Consider the following 21,435-nt stretch of genomic DNA (forward strand, 5'->3'; position numbering starts at 1 on the left):
AAGTGTTAGATGAAGACTGTAGAGGCTCTTCAAAGTGCACTTGTTATGCCAAGACTGCTGGGCCATTAATGAGGGCAAACTATTTTCGGAAGCAGTAACTTGTCTGTTTAAAGATTGTGTGATGTGTTCCTCCGTGCGCACATCTGTGTGTGTATGTTGGAGAGGAAAAAGCACTCGTGTTCAAGTTTTCATCAAGGACTAGGTGTTAAGGAGTTTGTGTGCGAGAGTGTGAGTGTGTGCGCAGCCACTCTAGGTGTGAATATGCATCAGTCACTACAAAGCCCTGCGCGTTTTTCTCAGAGCGCTTTGAAGTAACGGAAAGGGAATAATCAGAATAACCGCCGAGGACAGAGGGGAGAGAATAGAAGCGCACGGGCGAAAAAACATTTACAGAGAGCGGGTGACTTTCAAGGGGCCACCTGGCTGTGTGGATATATGTTTAAAAGTCTGTTTATTGATAAAGTGTCCCCGGTGAAACGCAGTCAAACTCTGTCAGCTGCACGACGCTGATCTCTGACCCCGTCAGGCGCTGCAGGTAAACGGTCACTTAACACCAGCGGCGTGTCAACACGCGCAGACATGCTTGTAGTTTCCTGCGGGGCTGCTGTGGCTTGTGTGTGTGACTTCCTCTGGCATCGCTGTGTCAACAAAGCAGAGTGGGACAGGAAGACCGGAGGGTGCTCTGGGTGTGTGACCGTGTGCGGTGTTTATAGGGAAAAGGGCAGTGACATAAAGAGGGTCAGTGAGAGCGAAAGAACTGACACAATGTGAAGAAAATGTTAAAAAAAAAAAAAAAAGATGAAGAGGAGGAGCACATATGAAGAGAGGGGACGCTGTGTGACGGTTCAGTGAGGACATGGATGCTGTGTGTCTTTTCAGCGTGTTTGCACTCTCTTACCAGTTCCCGAGGCAAGAAGATGTCCTCCTGCCGTGCCACCACCACACACACGCTCTCTCCCTGCCTGGTGCTGCGCAGCATGGCCACGAGTTCCTCCTGGCTACGGCCTGTCATGTCTATTCCGTTCACCTACACACATGCAAAAAAGAGCAAACACACACACACAGAGGAGGACATTAAAGCAAAGACTTTCATCCACGATTTCACCGTTGCAGACTAATTTCCAACGTCGGAGTAAATTCATTTCTTTTATATCAGACAAGATAAGGTTTGTTTAACCTTGACATGTTTCCACGGGTGTCTTCCTTCTTCTTCAGAAGCGTCACCAGATGTCATTGATGACGTGCCTCATATATCAGCTGATGTTACGGAGGGATGAAGGCGCATATACACTGTCACATACCTGGAGCGCCGCCCTCGAGGAGCGACCTGACAGCAGGAGGCGTAACAGGCCTCCGTAACATCAGCTGATATAAGGCACGTCACCAATGACATCTGGTGAGGCTTCTGAAGAAGACGGAAGACACCAGTCGAAGCATGTCAAGGTAAAACAAACCTTATCTTGTCGGATAGAAAAGAAAAGAAAGACACTAATCTAAGACTTAGACAGAATGAACTTCTACGGATCTACGGATCAGGGTTTGAATCCGCCGACCCTTAAAGGGAAATTTCGGTTTATTTCAACCTGTCTCCTATCGTCCTAAATTTGTTTCAAGTGACTAGTGACATAAAAATAATAGTTAGCATGTTAGCCGTTAGCCTAGATACAGCCGGGGCGCATAGTAGCGTCAGACCTGTTAAAACGCAAGTGAACGGGCAACCTTCAAGTGCAAAGTTAGTCCACTAAACAAGCTTTTTTTCCACAAAGACCGCCTCATATCGTTAGGATAAATGTCAGAGAACATATAGAAAACGACATGTAAACGTGTTGTCTTACCTTACCGGTGTGCTGCCATGTTTGTTTACCATTTAGCTCTGCTTTCAGAAGCGCGGTCAAAATATCGCGAGAACAAGCAGCGATCTCATAACGTGCCTGAAATCTCGCGAGAACAAGCAGCAACAGCTGGAAGGCAGAACCGGACAGGAGCCTGAAAAGTTCATTCATTTATTTTATGAAAGATTTATAGAATAATGGCTGACTTTTTGCCAGACTTTGACTTTGTGGAGGAGGAATTTGATTTTGCAGAGTTTTATGGCCGTCCTTATTTATTTGAGCCAGAATACACTGACGAAGAGCTTCGTGAAATTGAAGAACGGAGGAGGAGAGAGAGAGGCACAACAGGTAGAGGACGAGAGAGGAGGAATGGCTGCTGCAAGGCTGCGTAGCTCTGGAGATTGGTGGTGTACCTGTGAATGCTGTGCCCCAGTGCCCACAGAAGAGGAATGCCTCTGTTGCAAGGAATGGGACCAGTTGCAGCCTTATTTTCAAGGTCTGGATGTGACCGAGGACGAGACACCTCCACCTGGAGTAGTATCCAGCTGGGCTTTATCTAGAGCTCGCGAGATATATTTCAGCTGCGCTTTGGAAAGCAGAGCTAAATGGTAAACAAACATGGCAGCACACCGGTAAGGTAAGACAACACGTTTACATGTTGTTTTCTATATGTTCTCTGACATTTATCCTAACGATATGAGGCGGTCTTTGTGGAAAAAAAGCTTGTTTAGTGGACTGACTTTGCACTTGAAGGTTGCCCGTTCACTTATGTTTTAACAGGTCTGACGCTACTATGCGCCCCGGCTGTATCTAGGCTAACAGCTAACATGCTAACTATTATTTCTATGTCACTAGTCACTTGAAACAAATTTAGGACGATAGGAGACAGGTTGAAATAAACTGAAATTTCCCCTTAAGAGGATAAGCAGTTACAGCTCATGAATGAATGAAATCTAGTTATAGTCTGAAAAATAGTGACCCTGCAAGATCCCCAGTCTCTGCAAACTGTTAAAGTGTGTAACTACCCTCTCATATTGTCTTTAAATGTGAGAGGATGTCTAGTGTATACACATTCTGAACTACACTTGCAGAGTGTTAAAGTAAAATATATGGTATATATGGTATATTCATACAAAAACAGTCTTGAGATTCTGCCTCCGCCAAAACACTTATAGGGACTATTTCTTTGGGGAAAAGTAGCTCCAGGAGTTTGTCTCATCCGTCTAGATTCAAGGGAGAACTCTCACCTGACCTGCAGTGATCTCTGCAATCATTGCATATCACTGAGAAATCTATGTTCATCATGCTAATTAATTCTGGGTAAGTGAAGTGCAGGTACTCAGTTTAACCACCAGGGGTGCCACAGGAGTCAAACCCCTGCTCCTACTAAAGATGTTGTTCCTGTAGTTGACTGTGTGTTCAACTCTGAGGGGGCTCCTTACCTCCAGGATGCGGTCTCCAGGCTGCAGGCGGCCATCTTTGACTGCCGCGCCACGTGGCAGGATGTTCTTCACCAGGATTGGCCCTGGCCCGTGGACCGAGGAGTCCCGCGTTACCACGGTGAAGCCAAGACCCTCTGTGCCTGCGGGAGCAAAGCAACCTGCGTCACCGTGTGCAACAGGGACATCAATCCCCCTGAAGGTACGACTTTATGAATTTTATTACTTTTAATTTCATTTTAATTGAATTTTCCCTCTCGTTTCCCTGCTCTGCCTCTCCTCTCCACGGTTTTCCCTCTCTCCTCCTCTCGTGTCCTGCTGATCCTGGTCTGCGGTCGGAGCATCTTCCTTCACATTAACTACTGTTTAAGTGCCTGTTTTCCTCTGGGGGTTTGTTGCCTGGCTTAGCCTCTGAGCCGCCGGGAGAAGGCTCCTCTCCTAGCCGGATTAGACAGACTCTGCCTTTAATTTCACGTGTGAGCAGGCCGAACGGTGGCTGATGAAGGGAGGTAGAGGGAGAAGATGGAAGGAAGGTGGGGGCGGAGGAAGGAGAGAGAGAGAGAGAGAGAGAGAGAGAGAGAGAGAGAGAGAGAGAGAGAGAGAGAGAGAGGAGAAGAACCGGAGAGATATTATTCCCTTCTCTAGCTTTCCTCCCTGGGGATGCAACGTGATTTCCACAAAGATTTTCCTCGTGGGTGTGAGCCTGCGTTTATCTGTGTGTATACATTTACAAGTGTGTGTGTGTGTGTGTGTGTGTGTTTCTGAGGCCACACACACACACACACACACACACGCATGAGCCGTCAACCCCTAGAGCCTCCACCCTCTCCCTTTTTCACGGCCTCACAAGCCCCAAGCCATGAGTGAAATGTGCCATGCTCCGTGTGTGTGGGTGTGTGTGTGTGTGTGTGTGTGTGCGAGGAGAGCAAAGCCGGCGTGGCATACTAAAGGCGGTGAGCGATGCTATCTGGTCTCCAAGCTAAGCCTCTGCCTGCCCTACATTAGCGCACCTAAACCTCACTGCCTGTCAATCACGGAGAGAAAGAGCCTGTTGCCAAGGGAGAGGGTGTTAGAAACCCCATAATATCCTCTGCTCTGATCTTGCATCAGGTGAAAAGGATAGAGGGAGAAACAGACAAAAGAAGGATGGAGGGAAAAAGGAGGAGAAAATGGGAGGGATGAAAAACGTGCTGGGGAAAAGAAAGACAGTAACAATAACGCAGCGGTGAATGGAGCTTTGAGCCGGAGATGGAGAGTGTGGAGCCCAATTTCTCCTCTCCTTTCATCCAGATATCTCCTCGCCTTTCTCTGGGTACCTGTAGCAAGTGTGTGCATGCAGCCCAATTACAGCGCTCCCTTTCAATGCCCCATAACACTACAGGTTGCTCGAGGAGAGCCTATTCACAGGCCTGCAAACCTATTCCAGTGCTATCAACACATCAGCGCTCCAGCACTGATGTGTTTTAGAGGGATAATAGATAAGGCAGCCGGGGAGCCAGACAGATTCAGTCTGGGTTAAAATCTAAAAGCAAAACAAGCAGACAGAATGTAAGCTTCTCCTGCGAGATAAAAAAAAAAAGAAAGTTACTTTCAATATGTACAGAAAATTTGCTTTTAATGGTCCAGAGCTTTATAAAGGGTTTTAGCACTTCCGGTTCCTTCGTCTCACACTAAGTGGGATCTTTGAATGGGATTTTGGTTCGATGCCTGAAGTAAGACTTTCATGTTTTGCTCTACAACATTAAATATGCCACTAAATACCCCACTTGTGATTTTTTTAAGCTTTAAAGCATCTTAAAAAAGGCCATTGCTAACAAGGGGTACAAAAATTCAGGCCCAACCTGACATGAAACCACTTAGTTTGTGACCGAGCCTGATTCAAAACATTAATTTCTGCTGGAAAAAAAAACATTCAATACAAGCTAATGTATTTCACTTCCTGTCGTCCGTCCGTTATTCGGGGTATCCACAGAAGATTACTGTACCAAATAATTTCATTAGACACGACAAAACTCCACGACTTCTGTAGAACTTTCCACTTTTAATTGTGGAATTCGATGACCTTTTCCAGGTTTTCCATCCCTGTGGGAACACTGGCTACTTCAAGAGTTGGCGGCAGCGCTGCGTCTCACCCACGGTGATTTGCGCAAATCATTAACGCTGCTTTTATGTTAGATCAGGAGCCAGAGCCAGGAGGCAGACACTGTCTCCACATTTAAGACTAGACTTCAGACTTTCCTCTTTGATAAAGCTTATAGTTAGGGCTGGCTCAGGCTTGCCCTGTACCAGCCCCTAGTTAGGCTGACTTAGGCCTAGTCTGCCGGGGGACCTCCTCTCTCTCTCTCATCCTCTTACTGCGTGTCCCTCTCTTGGCTTCTTCTCCGGAGTTTGGGCAGAGGATCAAAGCTCTACTTTACAACATCATTGTCGTAGTTAAGTTCACGCAACGAAGTCATGTGACCGTGTTGTAGTTTGTTTACAGCCTGACTTGTAGCAATTGTATTTATGCTTCAAAAATCAGAAAAGTGCCATTCTTTCATAGACATTATCTTGCTGAACAAAACGTGTCAGCATAAACTTTCTTCCTGCACCAATCTAAAATCCAGTGGAGAAATACCATAGGCTGTTTTGACGAGTGAACCGAGGCAATTCTTCCGGGCTGGCCTACAAAACAAACATCACCGCTGCAGCACTCTACTCTGAATCAGAAATTCCAAACTCATCCTTGTGCTGGTGGGGAATAAAACATCCGTGACTTTCAAAGCAGCTGCTCATCAGCGTTGAGTTCAGCTGTTATTACATGAGAGAAGCAAACCTAGAAGATAAAAACTATAAATAAGCACGGATGTCCTCAAAAGACCACGCACACATGTAGCACAAACTTTTTCTCCACAAAGATTAATGTCTTGCTACAACATGTGAGCAGAAATCCTTCAACTTGATGCATATATTTGGGGGACTGACAAGAGACTTCAACAAACCCCAAAAATCCCACACCTCCCATAATGCAGCTCAATATCAGAGTCATGGACAGGATGACACCCACAGGTTGTAATGCTGAAAGAAATGAAAATAAAAGGGTCTTCACTCCATATTTACCTTTCTTCAGGTCAATTTTTATCTTCTTGCCTCCCTTCCTGCTTGTAAGGTTGGCCAGGCCGGGCACAGGGCTCCTACTGGCCTGGGGGCTCTGGCTGCGGGTCCTGGGTGTCGGGGAGGAGCTTGCCGCCCTGGCAAGAGGTGTCGGAGAGACTCTCTCCAAGGAGCTGTGCCCAGACTGGAGCTCCGCTGGCGGCGTGTTCAGGGCAGCTGGCTCTGGGGTCCTGGCACGCACGTCTGGTCGCCTCACTTCGAGTTTGCCGGTGGTTTTGGTGTCTTGTTTAGGTTCAGGCTGGGGGTCAGTTTTAGCACGGACCACCATTGGACTCTTTGTTTTTGCGGTCAAGTCTTTGCCGTCGCCGGTGAAGAGCTGACCTATGAAGCTCTTCTCGTAGCGCAGCTTGTTGCCCACGGGGAGGACCTCCAGACGCACAGTGGGGCAGGTCATGGCCTGGCGGAACACATCCTGTGACCTGGGGAAAGGAATTTTTTACTTTACATATGTGATTGTGGAACACTAAGACAGACCAGACCAGTCGGAGAACACAGACGACTGGAGAGCAGAGAATGAGGAGGCTGAATGAGGCTTGTGCATCGTTAATGGAGCTGTATTTCAATTTGGATCAAGCACGGAGCGACTCCTCCAGCTGGTTTGGGACGCTGTGGCCCCTGTCAGATGGGGGGAGACCCGACAGCAGGCTCTTATTGCAGCTTTAATAGACCACTATCAGCACAACATTCACACAACACAGACGACACAGTGGGACGCAGTTAAATGGACCTATTCAGCTCCACTGCAGAGAGGACGAGAGAAAATGGAGAAGGAATGAGGACAGGAGGTTTTAGGTGTGTGTGTGGAAAAAATAAGGGACAGAGAGAGACATACACATGCACTCCTTTGTGAGAGTAGATGTTGGGATGAGATAGGAGAGGCAGAGAATGAGGAGGATTTGTCTTTGGCTGATAAAAGGAAGCAAACTGAGTGATGGGTGAGGTGTTTTGCTACAATGGTGGCAGAGTGTGTGGGAGTACACACACACACAAACACACATGCACACACAAACAAAAAGGATGTTACTTTTCTGCTGTTGTAGCTTTTGTTTCACCTCCTAATAACACCCTCGACGCTTAAAGACGTATTTCACTGCTGAAAAGATTGTAATTAATTGGGTTTAAGTTGTTTTAAGGAGCAAAAAGTCAACATTTTCTGATTCAAGCTTTTTTAAATGTGGATATTTTCTGGTTTCTTTCTTCCTCTGTGACTGTGAACTGAATATTTTTGGATTGTGGACGAGATCTTGAGAAACACTGATCACCGTTTTTCACCATTTTCTGACACTTCATAGACAAACAATGAATCACTTAATCGAGAAAATAATCAACAGATTAACTGACAGTTATTTGTCTTTGTTATTTGTTGATGCAGTCGCAAAGACACAAATACATTGGAGGGTGACAAAATGCAAGTTGCTTTTGGCCAACTCGTTCTAGAACAATATAGCAGACAGCAGGTTACAAACAATCTTGTATTACAGCTCAACAGTACACTAAAACATGTTTCAGATAACACTTGAGGTTCGAAACTCAGTGACAGAATCTGGGTTCATAATTGATGTGATCATATTTGATTGTTTTTTTTTCCCCCTCTGTTTTCACAGTACAGAAAAAACACGGCGCCAACTTTCTCTTCACCAACTCTCACATTACAGCTAAGCAGTACAATAAAATCAACCCCGAGAAAGTGTGTCAGGCTTTGAAGCCAATTTTCACAATTTAATTACATCTGTCACATAAAAAAAACTATTTTTAACCCTTTGAAACGTGGAGCGACATCACTTTTCTTGTGCTGCTTTCAGACGCCTTTCCCAAGTATTTAAAGCTTTGAACCCTGAGCTAAAATGTTCCACAAACTGCAAAATAAATAAATAAATAAAAAAGATAAAGAAAATAAATTTAGAAAATTTTAAAAAACTAGGAAAAAAGAAAAAAGCTAGGGCAAAACTATTTTTATAATAATAATAATAATAATAATAATAATAATAATAATAGTAATAATTAATATTACTGTTATTATTTTATTTTAAAATTATGTTATACAATTATTAAATTCTTAAGCACTCTTTCTAGGTCCTTGTTTGTTTTTAACTTTCATTCTTCTTTTTTTTTTAACAATTTTCTTGTTTTTAATTTTCTCTTTTTACTAATTTCTTGCTAATTTCTAGGTCATTCCTTCTTTCATTGCTCATTGCCTTCTTCCCATAGCCTGGAAATCCAGACCCAAATCTAGAAAGATTTAGGGTCTGACTATGACTAATGAAAATGGCCCAACTCGAGGGGCGGAACCAAGCATGCATTTGAAAATATCACTGCATGCAATTGGATAACACTACGACCAATCAGAACAATACACGAGGTGACGCTTAGCTACCAGTGGAGCTAACTGGTAGATTAGACTCTTGCCGTATCCGGTCGGCAAAACAGCAAAAACGTCCTTCTTACAAAGGAAAGATTTGAGCACCGTCTTCTGTTCCTCTTTTAGAGAAAAAGCCAAGTCTAACTCGTTCATTGTAGCAGCCAAAGCCATTTCAAACAACTGGTGTTCATCCGTAGCCATTTTCAAGTGTTTACTGACTGATTCCGGACTTCGTTGTAGCAGCGCTGTCGCCATCTGTTTAGCTCGCCTCTGGCCCGCCTATATCAGATACACCGATGTGATTGGTGCAGCTCGGCTCCAACGGCATGGGTAATGAGCATCATTACTGATTGCCAGAGTGACTCGCTGAGCAAATTCAAAAATTCGAATTTCCAAGGTATTCTTCCCATGTTCTTAAAAGAAATCAAGCCAATTTTCTCAGGTTTCAAAGGGTTAAAAAAGACTTTCTTGACCAGGTAGACATCTGTAAATCAATGGATAAATGTTTTTAAGCGTCACTGGTTTCACTATCAGAATTTGTTCCATTTGGTCAAATAAAATTTTTAAAGTTTAGAAGAGTCACATGATCATTTTATCCCTATTCAAGTTAGCGCAGCGCTAAACTGGAAGTAGCCACTGTAACCCGCAGAAGCAGTACCAGTCATTCGGATAATATTATATGTGGGGGTTGAACTTTTTCGGCATCATGCACCACTGAGCATCTTTTATAGACATGATGCCACATCCAGTTCTCTTTATACATCCATGACTAATATATGTTTTTGAAAACACTCTTGTCTCAAATCACATCCTTCCGTTAGTACACTTCCATGTAGTATACTATGTGCACTATGTACTTATTGGCGTAGTGCGAGAATTTCAACAGGGTAGTGTTGTCTCAAACCAAACACAGCCATTGTACTTACCGGAAATGACGACCGCAAATTAGCTAGTTAGCAAACTAGCGTTATCGTGCGCGGTACCAAATCATAACAGACTGCTAAATTAACCCAATAAACACACTGCTGGCTTATACCCGACAACAGTATAGTGGTGCTTAGTGCAAAAGAGACATGTCCTCCGCCATTTCCAGTTTGAAAAGTGGTCCCTCCCCTTCCGCTACGCAGCCAAGATGGCGACCATTGAGGGCGAGAAGTGTCCATAGTTCCACACTCAACTTTTTGACCGTTTTGAGCGCACCATCCGGGTACTCATAGTGCGCTGCATTTTTCCATACTTCTCACTGTGAACGCACTTATGCACTCAAAATATTAAGCTTAAGTACAGAAGTACGCGATTTGAGACACAGTTTTGGTTTGTATTTGGTCAGAACAGCCTGGTTTTACTGTTTGATCCAAGTTTGAGAGAGATAGGAAAAGAAGGAGATGGAGGGGTGGCTCTTTCTCTTGCTCCACTTCAATAGTCTTTGTGCCTGAGGTGGTGGCAGGCATACAAAAATGAGGAAGTACAATCTGTAGTTTGAGCAACAGCCCAAGAGCAGGTGGAAATCCACAAATGAGCAGGGGAATCTGGGTGCTGGCAAGATGGAGGGAAGTTCTTTTACACATACTACCGACACTGTCATGACACAAAGCTAGTTGAAAATCAGCGAAGTACCCCTTTCAAGTTCAAGCTGGATTGCTAAAAATTTAATTTAGCAGTTCAGGTGATGGCAGATTCATAAAACACTATCAAACCTCTACGTCACCCCTTTCTGATCAGACATTAGAATCTTATTGCCGAGATGTCTGTGTTGGTGCTAATGCTCATCCCAGCATACTTACTGTGCGAAAGTCTTGTCCTGAAGTGGTGTGTCATTGATTTGGACGATACACTCATCCTGCTGGAAGAGATTCTCATTCATGGAGCGGCTGTTTTCCTCGATGCCTTTAACGTGCAGGCCCAGGGTCCTGGCAAGACACACACACATACACACACAGTGTAGGGTGAATATGAATTCATGGAGGTAAACACATATATGATTACATGCCAAAGCTTATGCATTTCTGTGAGTCAACATGGCCATCTGCCTCGCCTATGAGTGTTTGACTGATTACAAGAGGACGGAGGAGAGTGTGTATTTGCACAATATGGATGCATCTGTGTGAGTGTGTGCTTACCGTCCACTGAGAGAGGAGCAGTAGGGGATCACATGGATTCCCAGGGGTCCCCAGTCACCTGGAAACTCCACTGAGCGTGTCAGGGTGCTGTCAACAAAACACACAGTTGCCGTCAGAAACACACACTCACAGACATCTTCAAAGATACTGGGAGTCAGGATGCACATAATGTACTGCATGCAATCATAGAAACACTGATGCAGTGATGCACAGCTGCACACGCAAACTCCAAACCTTTGTGTGTTCAAGCTCTTCAAAATAAATTAGCATTTTCCTCCGGGCTACACAGAAAGGGATACAAATTAGCTTACAGGTAGCTCTGCCAAACATCAGAAAAATGTGTGTGTGTAGGTGGGTGGGTGTTTGGGACGCAGGTGGCTACTTCAGCCTTTATCTACCTGCTTCTCAACCACCCAATCTAGCCGCTGGACAAAAGAAGAGAGCAGGAGATAAAAGAGAAATGCAGATAGAGGAGCAGATAGAGATGAAACAGAATGAGCGTCTCTAATAATCTCCGTGGAGCTCTGAACTGTGGCTTTTAACAGCAGATAAACAAGGACAATACTCCAAAAGATAAAGAGGAAGGGAGCTGCTTTTGATACCGGATGGCTGAAAGAGAGGACCTGCATGATGGCAGCATGGAGAAGATCACAAGAGATGAAGGGAAAAAAATCCAACTTTGTTTGTCATCAAGAGAAGTCATGTTCTTCAAGTCATGTTTGCAGGGTGCAAGGTTTATGTGAAAGATTTTGTGCACACAGCTGTTTCGCTAAACATTAAAGAGGACCTATGATGCTTTTCTTTATTTTCTGTCACATTACATACACTGCCCCTATAGCTTATGTCATGAAAACATGTAATCATTGCTGCTGAGGTTGGTAATTGCTCCCCAATTTCAGGTCATATTCCAGCTAGAAACATGTCTAGTTGTGAAGATTTCCGTTTAGAAGCTTTGAGTTGTGATTTTTTTCATGGCAAAAAGTGCCACTAGACTCTTTCACAGTCATTTCCCAACTGCAAGTACACCCTTACATGTAGCTACATGCTAATTTCAGGGAAACGTCTAAACTTGATTACCGATTTTGTTCATTTCTTTTTGATTGCAGATCATGTTCCTGCTGGAAAATGTTATGTTTAGAAGCTTGCGTTTGTGATTTTCAACAGGTAAAAATAGCACTGTATACATTCATTAATGGCTGCAAGTACACTGCTACATGTCGCTACAAGCTAACGTCAGGGAAACGTAATCTTGGTTGCTGGTGTTGTTAATTTCTCTCTGATTCCAGATCATGTTCCTGTTGGAACATGTCAGATTATGTTTAGAGGCTTGCATTACTGATTTTCCACAGGAAAAGTGCCGCTGTATGCAGTCATTACCGGCTGCAAGTACACTGCTACATGTAGCTACAAGCTAACGTCAGGGAAACATGTATCTTGGTTGCCGATGTAATTGCTCCCCAGTTCAGCTTATATTCCAGTGAACATGTTTAGTCGTGAAGATTTCAGTTTAGAAGTTGTAATTTTTTTGTGGCAGAAAGTGCCACTTTACTTTATTACAGTCATTCCCCAGCTGCAAGTACACTGTTACATTTAGCTACAAGCTAACGTTAGGGAAACATGTAATCTTGGTTGCTGGTGCTGTCAATTTCTCTTTGATTACAGATCAAGATTATGTTTAGAAGCTTGCATTTGTGATTTTCAACAGGAAAAGTGCCGCTGTATATATTCACTATCAGCTGCAAGCACACTGCTACATGTAGCTACATGCTACTTTTAGGGAAACATGTAATCTTGATTGCCAGTGTTGCTCATTTCTTTTTGATTCCAGATTGTGTTCCTATTGGAACATGTCAGATTATGTTAAGAAGATTGCATTAGTGATTTTCAGCAGGAAACATGTCGCTGTATGCAATCATTACTGGCTGCAAGTACACTGCTACATGTAGCTACATGCTAATTTCAGGGAAACATCTAATCTTGGTTGCTGGTGTTGTTAATTTCTCTTTGATTCCAGATCAAGTTTCTATTGGAACATGTTAGATTATGTTTAGAAGCTTGCATTTGTGATTTTCAACAGGAAAAGTGTCGCTGTATGCAGTCGCTACCAGCTGCAAATACACTGGTTCATGTAGCTTCAAGCTAACATCAGGGAAACGTGTAATCTTAGTTGCTGATGTAGTTAATTTCTCTTTGATTACAGATCGTGTTACTGTTGGAACATGTCAGATTATGTTTAGAAGCTTGCATTAGTGATTTTCAACAGGCAAAGTGCCGTTGTATACATTCATTAGCGGCTGCAAGTACACCGCTACATGTAGCTACAAGCTAATGTCAGGAAAAAATGTAATCTAAGTTGCTGGTGTTGTTAATTTCTCTTTGATTACAGATCGTGTTACTGTTGGAACATGTCAGATTATGTTTAGAAGCTTGCATTAGTGATTTTCCACAGGAAAAGTGATGCTGAATGCAGTCATTACTGGCAGCAAGCACACTGCTCCATGTAGCCACAAGCTAACGTCAGGGAAACATGTAATCTTTGTTGCTAGTGTTGTTCATTGCTCTTTGATTCCAGATCATGTCCCTGTTAGAACATGTTAGATTATGTTTAGAAGCTTGCATTTGTGATTTTCAACAAACAAAGTGCCGCTGTATGCAGTCATTACTGGCAGCAAGCACACTGCTACATGTAGCTAGAAGCTAACGTCAGGGAAACATGTAATCTTGGTTGCTGGTGTTGTTAATTATTACCTGATTTCCAATCATATTCCTGATGGAACATGTGAGGTTGTGAAGATTTTAGTTTCGAAGCTTTTATTAATTATTTTTCACAGTAAAAAGTGCACCTACTTCGTTACAGTTATTCTCCCACCTGCAAGTACACTGCTACATGTTCCCTTGACATGCTAATGTCAGAGGAAACATGTAATGTTGTTGCTGCTGTTGTTAATGTCTTCCCAATCTTGGATCATATTCCTGCTGGAACATGTCCCATTGTGAAGATTTTGCTTCAGAATCTTTTATTGGTGATTTACAAAAGACCTGAAAATGCTGACCAATCAGAGCAGCCTGGGCTTTTGTGGAAGAGGGCCTTAAAGAGACAGGCACTTAAACACTTAAGTGTTTCAGACAGAGAGTGAATAGAGGTATATTCGGGCAATTAGTCTGAGAAAAATCAAGTATTTTTTGAACATTAGAGCAAGTTAATGTTCTCGTAGAAACCCAAAATACAGGTATAAACCTTAAAGATAAGCAAAACAGGTCCCATTTAATGATAAATGTGTTTGGTAAGAAGATGTAGAAATATTAAAACACTGATTGAATGGCTCTAATCTGCCTTTAAAACAAGAATTCTCATTACTTCTACCTATGGGAGGCCAACCAGGAATGTTTAAGTGTCAGCAAGCGTGATATTGAACTCTAAATTGCTCCTGGAGGGGATATTGTAGGTCTCTTTGGTGAAGAACTTGATAAAAGGCTGACTTCACATAGTTAAATGAAGTGAAAACACTTGCAAGAGATAAGAAAATGTCTCAATCTCATCCAAGAACAAATCAAAAGGTTTTCCGACATCAAAAGTATATCTGCCTGATTTTGTCTCCATGAAAAATGCGAAGTAAGAAGTAAATAAGAAGTGAAGAAGAGGCACTTTATAAAGACTGGGACTTAATCCAGACAGAGCATGATTAAAGACAGAATAATGCATGTCCTATTAGGATAAGTAATAACTGGCTGTGTGCACGACATCACAACTGGCCACTTCATCATGAGAAAAGCTCATGTGAGACATTCTCTGCATTGTCATCTACTTTTCTCCTTCAGCCTCTGAACTAACAGCATGTGGGAAAGTGCTGACGAACGGTCCAAAAACAGTGATCTCAGGTGGAGGCCAAGAACATGAAGGTTTTGTTTGCTCCAAAGTTTCCCCGCATCGCTTTCGCAATCCAGAAAAAAGAGTGATGAGGTGTCTGCAGACAGCAAGAAGAAGGAAAGCGGGGAAGTTCAAGGTTTATGTGCTTCTTACGCGTACACAAGCCCAAGGACTAGCTGGGATCATTATAACACACTCCTCTGTCACTGTCACCCCGCTCTCGTTAACCTCTGCCACGGTCACACACGTACTGTACACACACGTCGGCACGCGCACACATCCAATTTGCATTCTTATTGCTACATCTATTGCACGCTCACAAACACCATCAGTCACATTCCTCTAAATTGAATTCACGAATACACACATGCATCAAATTTACATCTATTAGAGAACACAGTTACATCTAAATTACATATGTGCACAAGGATTGCACGCAAACACACACACACACTTACACATGCTGTTTGAATTTACTTCCAGTGATGGTAAACAATCAGAGCAGGACAGGACATACGTGCACAGGTACAAAGCTGGTCCTGAATGATGTATATGCATTCACACAGTGTGCATGGAACAAACACACACGCGCGCACACACATACACACAGCTTCAGCCCATTTACATTCATATAAAAACAAACGGCAGCACAAACAAGCTCATCAGAGGCAGCCGTAGCTTGTTAGCGCCACACTCTAATATGCAGAATAGCTCCGCTCACCCATTTTAGCATCCCGCTGACACAAACACAAACACAGTCATTCCACTGGGGGGGGGGAGAGAGAGAGAGAGAGAGAGAGAGAGAGAGAGAGAGAGAGAGAGAGAGAGAGAGAAAGAGAGAGACGAGGGACAGTGGGACGGATGAAAAGAGCAACGAGGAGTGAGACAGATGGAGCTCCCACTCTTGGTTGACTTCCTCTACATCAACGGAGGCCGAGTGCCTAACAAACTCGCGGCCGGGACTCGCTGAAAGTGTGCCCTCGCTCGCTCACCGCGGCTTCCTCAACCGCCAACCATCTGTTACCATGGCAAACTATCTGTGAGAGCCGTGCCTCCATTGTATCACAGTGCTGTCAGGACACCACTGCACTGTAAAATGCTGAAAAATCACCATCTGCCGCTGCGGCCAAGTCTTCTTCCTGGGTTATTTTTAAAAGAACAATCTCCTAAATCGGAAAATCGCTCGGCTGCGGAATTATCTTTTTACTTTTGTCACGGGCTCGCTGGGCAAACTGAGGTGAGAGGCTGCGATGGAGGGGTTAATCGTTGCCATAGCCACTGCATGACTGACAGCCCGGGGAAGTGAAGATAAAACTCCCATCATGCCGGAGGTCTGCGAGTGACATGCCCAAAAACAAAGGTGGAGGTTGCCATGGAGAGATGTCTCTGCTCACCCACGTACTGTACAGTGCGCTCATTTACCCGACACACATGTGCGCACACACATATTTGACAAGTGAGTCTAACTTTAACAGGTCAGACAGTAGTGCTGCTGCTGATACACGAGGAAGCACAAGGTTTTTTTAGCTCACATCTCAAATAAGACACAGAGATAATAAAACTCTCTCCTTGCGCTGAAACTGAGTATTAAAAGCTATTTGTTAATTGATTGTTTAAAGGGAAGCATTCAATACTGCCACTTAAATACATCTTCCTTTTAACTGCTCTAAAAGTTTCTTACCAGTTTCAAATGATCCATCCATTTCCATCCAGAGTTTGAGACTTGTTCAGGGCGACAGCGGCGCTCACATAACATAGTAAACGTGCCAAGTTTGCATTCTGAGCTAATACGTGCTCACCATGCTAACAAACGATAAGAAATGTGCGAGTTCTTTGCCCACACCAGATACCAAACAAAAGCCACTGCTCGGCAGGAGGCAGAAGATAACGTTATCCGTCTCACTGCCTACACTGGACAGCAGCGTGAAAGCAAGGAGCGCTCACTCTGCAGCTAAATTTGGGGGCCAAAGCGTCACCAGCAGCCAAAAAACCCTGCTTGACTTGAAGGTATCTCAGTCGATTGAGGGGTCTCATCTGTCATTAGGCAGCCCTAGGTGATATAATAACAACAAGGAATTCTTTACAACCTCTCCCCCACCTTCAGGAGAGTTGGACAATACTGAACTTGATGTTTCAACTTGATGGTTGCAATGCAAAAAACTGAGGGGTTACAGCCAAAAATGGTCTCTCATTTTGCTCACAAAAAACAGAATGACTCGTACGTACACTGACAGTGAGATAAACCAATCACTGAGTGTGACCTTCAGTGGTCAACGATTCAACGATACGACCTAAGGAGCCTGATTCGACTGCCAATCTCAGTCCAATCGTTGCAGTTGAAAGAAGGATCATTCTATTAGGGGTATAGGGGGCTGCTAAATATCTGACTTTCCATAGAATTGCTCACTTTCTCAAAGTAATTTCCATACATTTATCTATTTGTGGCAGCCCACTACAGTGTTAGCATTCGCCATCCCATATTGATCATCTATTTTTGAAGCTGAACCATTAATTTGGAGCAGGACACAGGCGGAGCAGCAGAACACTAGGCGCAGTGAAGGTGAAACTTAAACGTTCCCACTCTCATTTTAGCTTTGTTTATCGCTTTTCCAGCATACTTCCGATGCGTTCCCATGGAAACGGCACACTCCACAAGTCCAGGGCTGGGTCTACTTTGTGTAACTGCAGCTTCAAACTTTGCTCTCACTCACCTCTGCAGCAGCTGCTCCTTCAATCCATCAGTCTGATCTGATTCTCTTGGATGCCTATTTTGGTCTTAATTTATTAACCAGAGCACTAACATAAAAACGTTTCTTCCTCTCTCCAAGAGAAAGTCAAAAGTTCTATTTTCAACCGCAGGAAGCAGGAAGCGAACTAAGTGATGTGTTCTGTCTGTGCGTCTGGTTTACTATCAACTGATCTCCACTGCTCCTTTCAGTACTGTGGACAGCGCCGCTGCTACACACACACACACCTACATACACACCCCCAACACACATCTAACAGCGCTGGATGGAATGCATTCGACTATCAGTCGACGATAGGCAAGACTTGACAAATCTGATTTAGAGATCTAAGTCAGGGACGCCCCCACCAATCACATATAAGCCTCACTCAGTGGGTGGAACACTGGCGTCCCAGTGGGACCCTCAGAGTTTGATTAATCAAAGGAAAAACCAACATATTAATCAATAATGGAAATCACGAGGTGCAGCCCTGCTACTTAACATATTCACGGCCATGACCTTTCCCCATCTGGACCAAAAACACAGCTGAGTACGACTGCTTTACATTTTCAGAACTCCTTTCAGACACTTTTCTGATCCTGTTGTTCCAGTGTCTTCGTCCTACGCTGAGGCACTTTGAACCTGTGTATGAAATCTGCCAGACGCGTCAGACGTCTTGTCATGATGCAGACAACTTTCACACTAATTAGAACAAACACCACTCAGAGTGTCGACACAGCGGAGTGGAGGAACTTCCCTCCAACTCCTCTTCAAAATTCACCTTTGCTCCAGCACATACAGATAAGAGCCCACCCACCACACACACACAGACTGTCACACACACTCGTGGGACTGTTTAATCCAGTCAGTGTCAGGCTGTCAAACAAAGACTGGAGCGTTAATCCCAGACTCCGACACCGCACCGCATCCAGCTACAGTAGGATCTGTCTGCTGCCGCTAGGACATCTGTAAACACACAGACACACACCTGCACACACTCTTACCTAAAGTTTACTTGGCTCATCTTGGCGGGGGGGTTGTCTGTGCGCAGGCGGTCCAAAGCGCCTTTCAGTACATGGTTGATTTCCTGTTAGAGGAAAAACAGACAAATTAATTCAACATGATAACAGCTACGGTGACAAATTAACGTCTATGCTCACACACACACACACACACTAAACAAACAGGCGAATACAAGGAGGCCCATCGCCAATTAGCAAAACAATCTAACGCCGCCATCAATCACCTCTGCAGACAGCGAAGAGAGAACGACCGCCGGACGCTGAGCTCCTACCACACGCCGCTGTCCTTCCTTCACTCTATGTACATTTCTATCCGTCTACCTCTCCCTCCCCCCTCCCTCCATCCCTGCCCTGTGTCAGGCAAGGCTCTATTTTTAAGTCGGCGAAATCAACAACCCCGGGGCAAACGAATAAAAAGCAAGAGAAATGTGGAAGGAGAGGAAGAGCACGACGGCGTCAAACTGTTGCGAGACGCTCAAACACACTGGGAGAGAATTTGCCCCAAATGGTTAAAGACAAGAGGGGTGCAATTAGGTCCTTCTGCCTTGTCACTTTCATTGTGTCACAAATACTAATGGCTAAAACGCCCCCGCCCACCAGCCCGCTCCTTAGCAACCCCCTCCGCCACACCCAGCTCCCCGGTGGACCCTCTGTCACACAGCGAGTAAATATATGCTTCAGAACACGCACACGCTCCCACGCATACGTTCCCTGCAAATATAACCCAACGCTGCAGAGCTGCAAACATAAAAATGGAGTCTTCATGAACACACACACACACACACACACACACACACACACACACACACACACATATATATGCTGCCTGTACAAATACTGACCCACTTATCTGGGCAGGGTAAGATTAGCCCACAATAGAGCGCATGTGTGTGTGGGAGCAGAAGCTGGAGGCTCCATTGTTGCTGTGCATCTTCCCGCAACGCCATTAGCCAACACACACAGGCTCCTCCACTACATACACACACCGTCGCCACAGAGGAAGGTACTGACACACAGCCTTTAGGAACACGAGGCTGGCAGGTGAACACATGTATACACTCAGAAACACTCTCACACATGCAGCTGTACACGGATTTTACCATGTAACTGAACGCACATGTGGTTCAGCTCTTGTTTGTCTGACACACTACAGCTACAGCATTAAGATAAGGCATGTTGGGATGCACACACACACACACACACACACACACACACACACACACACACACACGAACCTGCCTTTCCTTAATGCCTTAAAATTAAGGGATCACGCCATAATGCCCAGTGTGAATCTAATCCCTGATTGAGAGCACTCCTGTTTATCTAGACATAAAAACAGCAGCCCTCCTCTTTCGGCACCCCGCTGGTGCTCAGCCAATCAGCTCGCCTCACTCGCTGCTCGGATCTCAGTGCACAAAGAAGAAGAGTATGTCACCACTGCCTTTACAGTGTGTCTGTAACAGTAAAACCTTAACCTCACAGTGATCTGTAGCATTGTACAGTATGAATGTGATTATCACTGCTCTGACACAAGACACCATCTCTCGCTTGCTGCACCACAATTTTAAACTCCTGCTGAATTATCTCAGGATGTCGTTTTAGCAGGAAACTGAACATAAACATTGGACCAACTGTCAAACATGGCAGTGGAAAAAACCCTCAAAACTGTCTTCCAGTTGCTGTCAGGCAGGCAGGCTCTTCTGTCCTCAGTGTACGGTTCTCGAAGGAGGCGAAATTAAAGCCTCTTGGCTGAGCCATCATGAGTAAAGTTAGGCTAGCTAACTGGCTTTTTAGCTAACGATCAAACTATGTAGGCTTTTTTTTTTTTTTTTTAAGGAATACAGAGCAGCCGATAGATAACAGTTTTCTCTATCTTTTAAAGCCAACTTACAAGGTCTTGGAGGCCATTAAAATGCAATTATTTATTTCAATTTAAGTGAGCAAGGATCTCCACATTGATTAAACTCTATTAAATTTTGGTTTAAACCTAGTTTTTCTAAACTCTGATAAGAACTCAACTTGTGCTGTGTCTCAAATCGCGTACTTCTGTATTTACACTTAATATTTTGAGTGCATAAGTGCGTTCACACTGAGAAGTATGGAAAATGCAGTGCACTATGAGTACCCAGATGGTGCACTCAAACAATCAAGAAGCTGAGTGTGGAACTATGGACACTTCTTGCCCTCAATGGTCGCCATCTTGGCTACGTAGCGGAAGGGGAGGGACAACTTTTCAAACTGGAAATGGCGGCCGAGGACTGTGCGACCATCAACATCACTACATTGTACAAATACATGTGTTTTTTGCACTCAGCACCACTATACTGTTGTCGGGTATAACCCAGCAGTGTGTTTATTGGGTTAATTTAGCAGTCTGTAATGATTTGGTACCGCGAATAATAACGCAAATGCTAGTTTGCTAACTAGCTAATTTACGGTCGTCATTTCCGGTAAGTGCACAACGGCTGTGTTTGGTTTGAGACAACACTACCCTGTCGAAATTCACGCACTACGCCAATAAGTACATTGTGCACATAGTGTACTACATGGAAGTGTTCTAACGGAAGTATGCGATTTGAGACACAATGTAAGATTTTTTTAAGGAATAAAGAGCAGCCGAAAGTTAACAGTTTTCTCTCTCTTTTATAGCCTATCACAATGTCTTGGAAGCCAATAAAATTTAATTACTTATTTCAATTTACATGAGAAAGGATCTACACATTGATTGAACTCTATTAAATTTTGGTTTACATCACTAAAGTTGGATTTACTAAACATGAATTATTTTTATTGTGTCACTTAGTTTTGCTAAACTCTTAAGTTAAATTCATCCTTGTTGATGCACCAAGCCTTAGCCTTCACTTTTTTTCTATATCTTTACGTTTAGTACTAAAGTGAAAGTCGACAACTTTTCAA

General features: G+C 44.0%; 1 protein-coding gene across 1 annotated transcript in view; it reads right to left on the reverse strand.

Moving 5' to 3' along the window:
* Positions 1 to 21,435, reverse strand: part of pard3ba (par-3 family cell polarity regulator beta a) — a 217,656-nt gene that overhangs the window by 135,409 nt on the left and 60,812 nt on the right. Inside the window, exons 6-11 of the mRNA XM_049570235.1 lie at positions 18,502 to 18,584; positions 10,904 to 10,990; positions 10,568 to 10,693; positions 6,371 to 6,843; positions 3,275 to 3,414; positions 899 to 1,027 (exon numbers count right to left, since the gene is read on the reverse strand). Coding sequence (XP_049426192.1) covers positions 899 to 1,027; positions 3,275 to 3,414; positions 6,371 to 6,843; positions 10,568 to 10,693; positions 10,904 to 10,990; positions 18,502 to 18,584 — 1,038 coding nt within the window. The remainder of the gene's footprint in view (positions 1 to 898; positions 1,028 to 3,274; positions 3,415 to 6,370; positions 6,844 to 10,567; positions 10,694 to 10,903; positions 10,991 to 18,501; positions 18,585 to 21,435) is intronic.

Source organism: Epinephelus fuscoguttatus, linkage group LG24 (genome assembly GCF_011397635.1).
Source record: "Epinephelus fuscoguttatus linkage group LG24, E.fuscoguttatus.final_Chr_v1".
NCBI lineage: Eukaryota > Metazoa > Chordata > Actinopteri > Perciformes > Serranidae > Epinephelus > Epinephelus fuscoguttatus.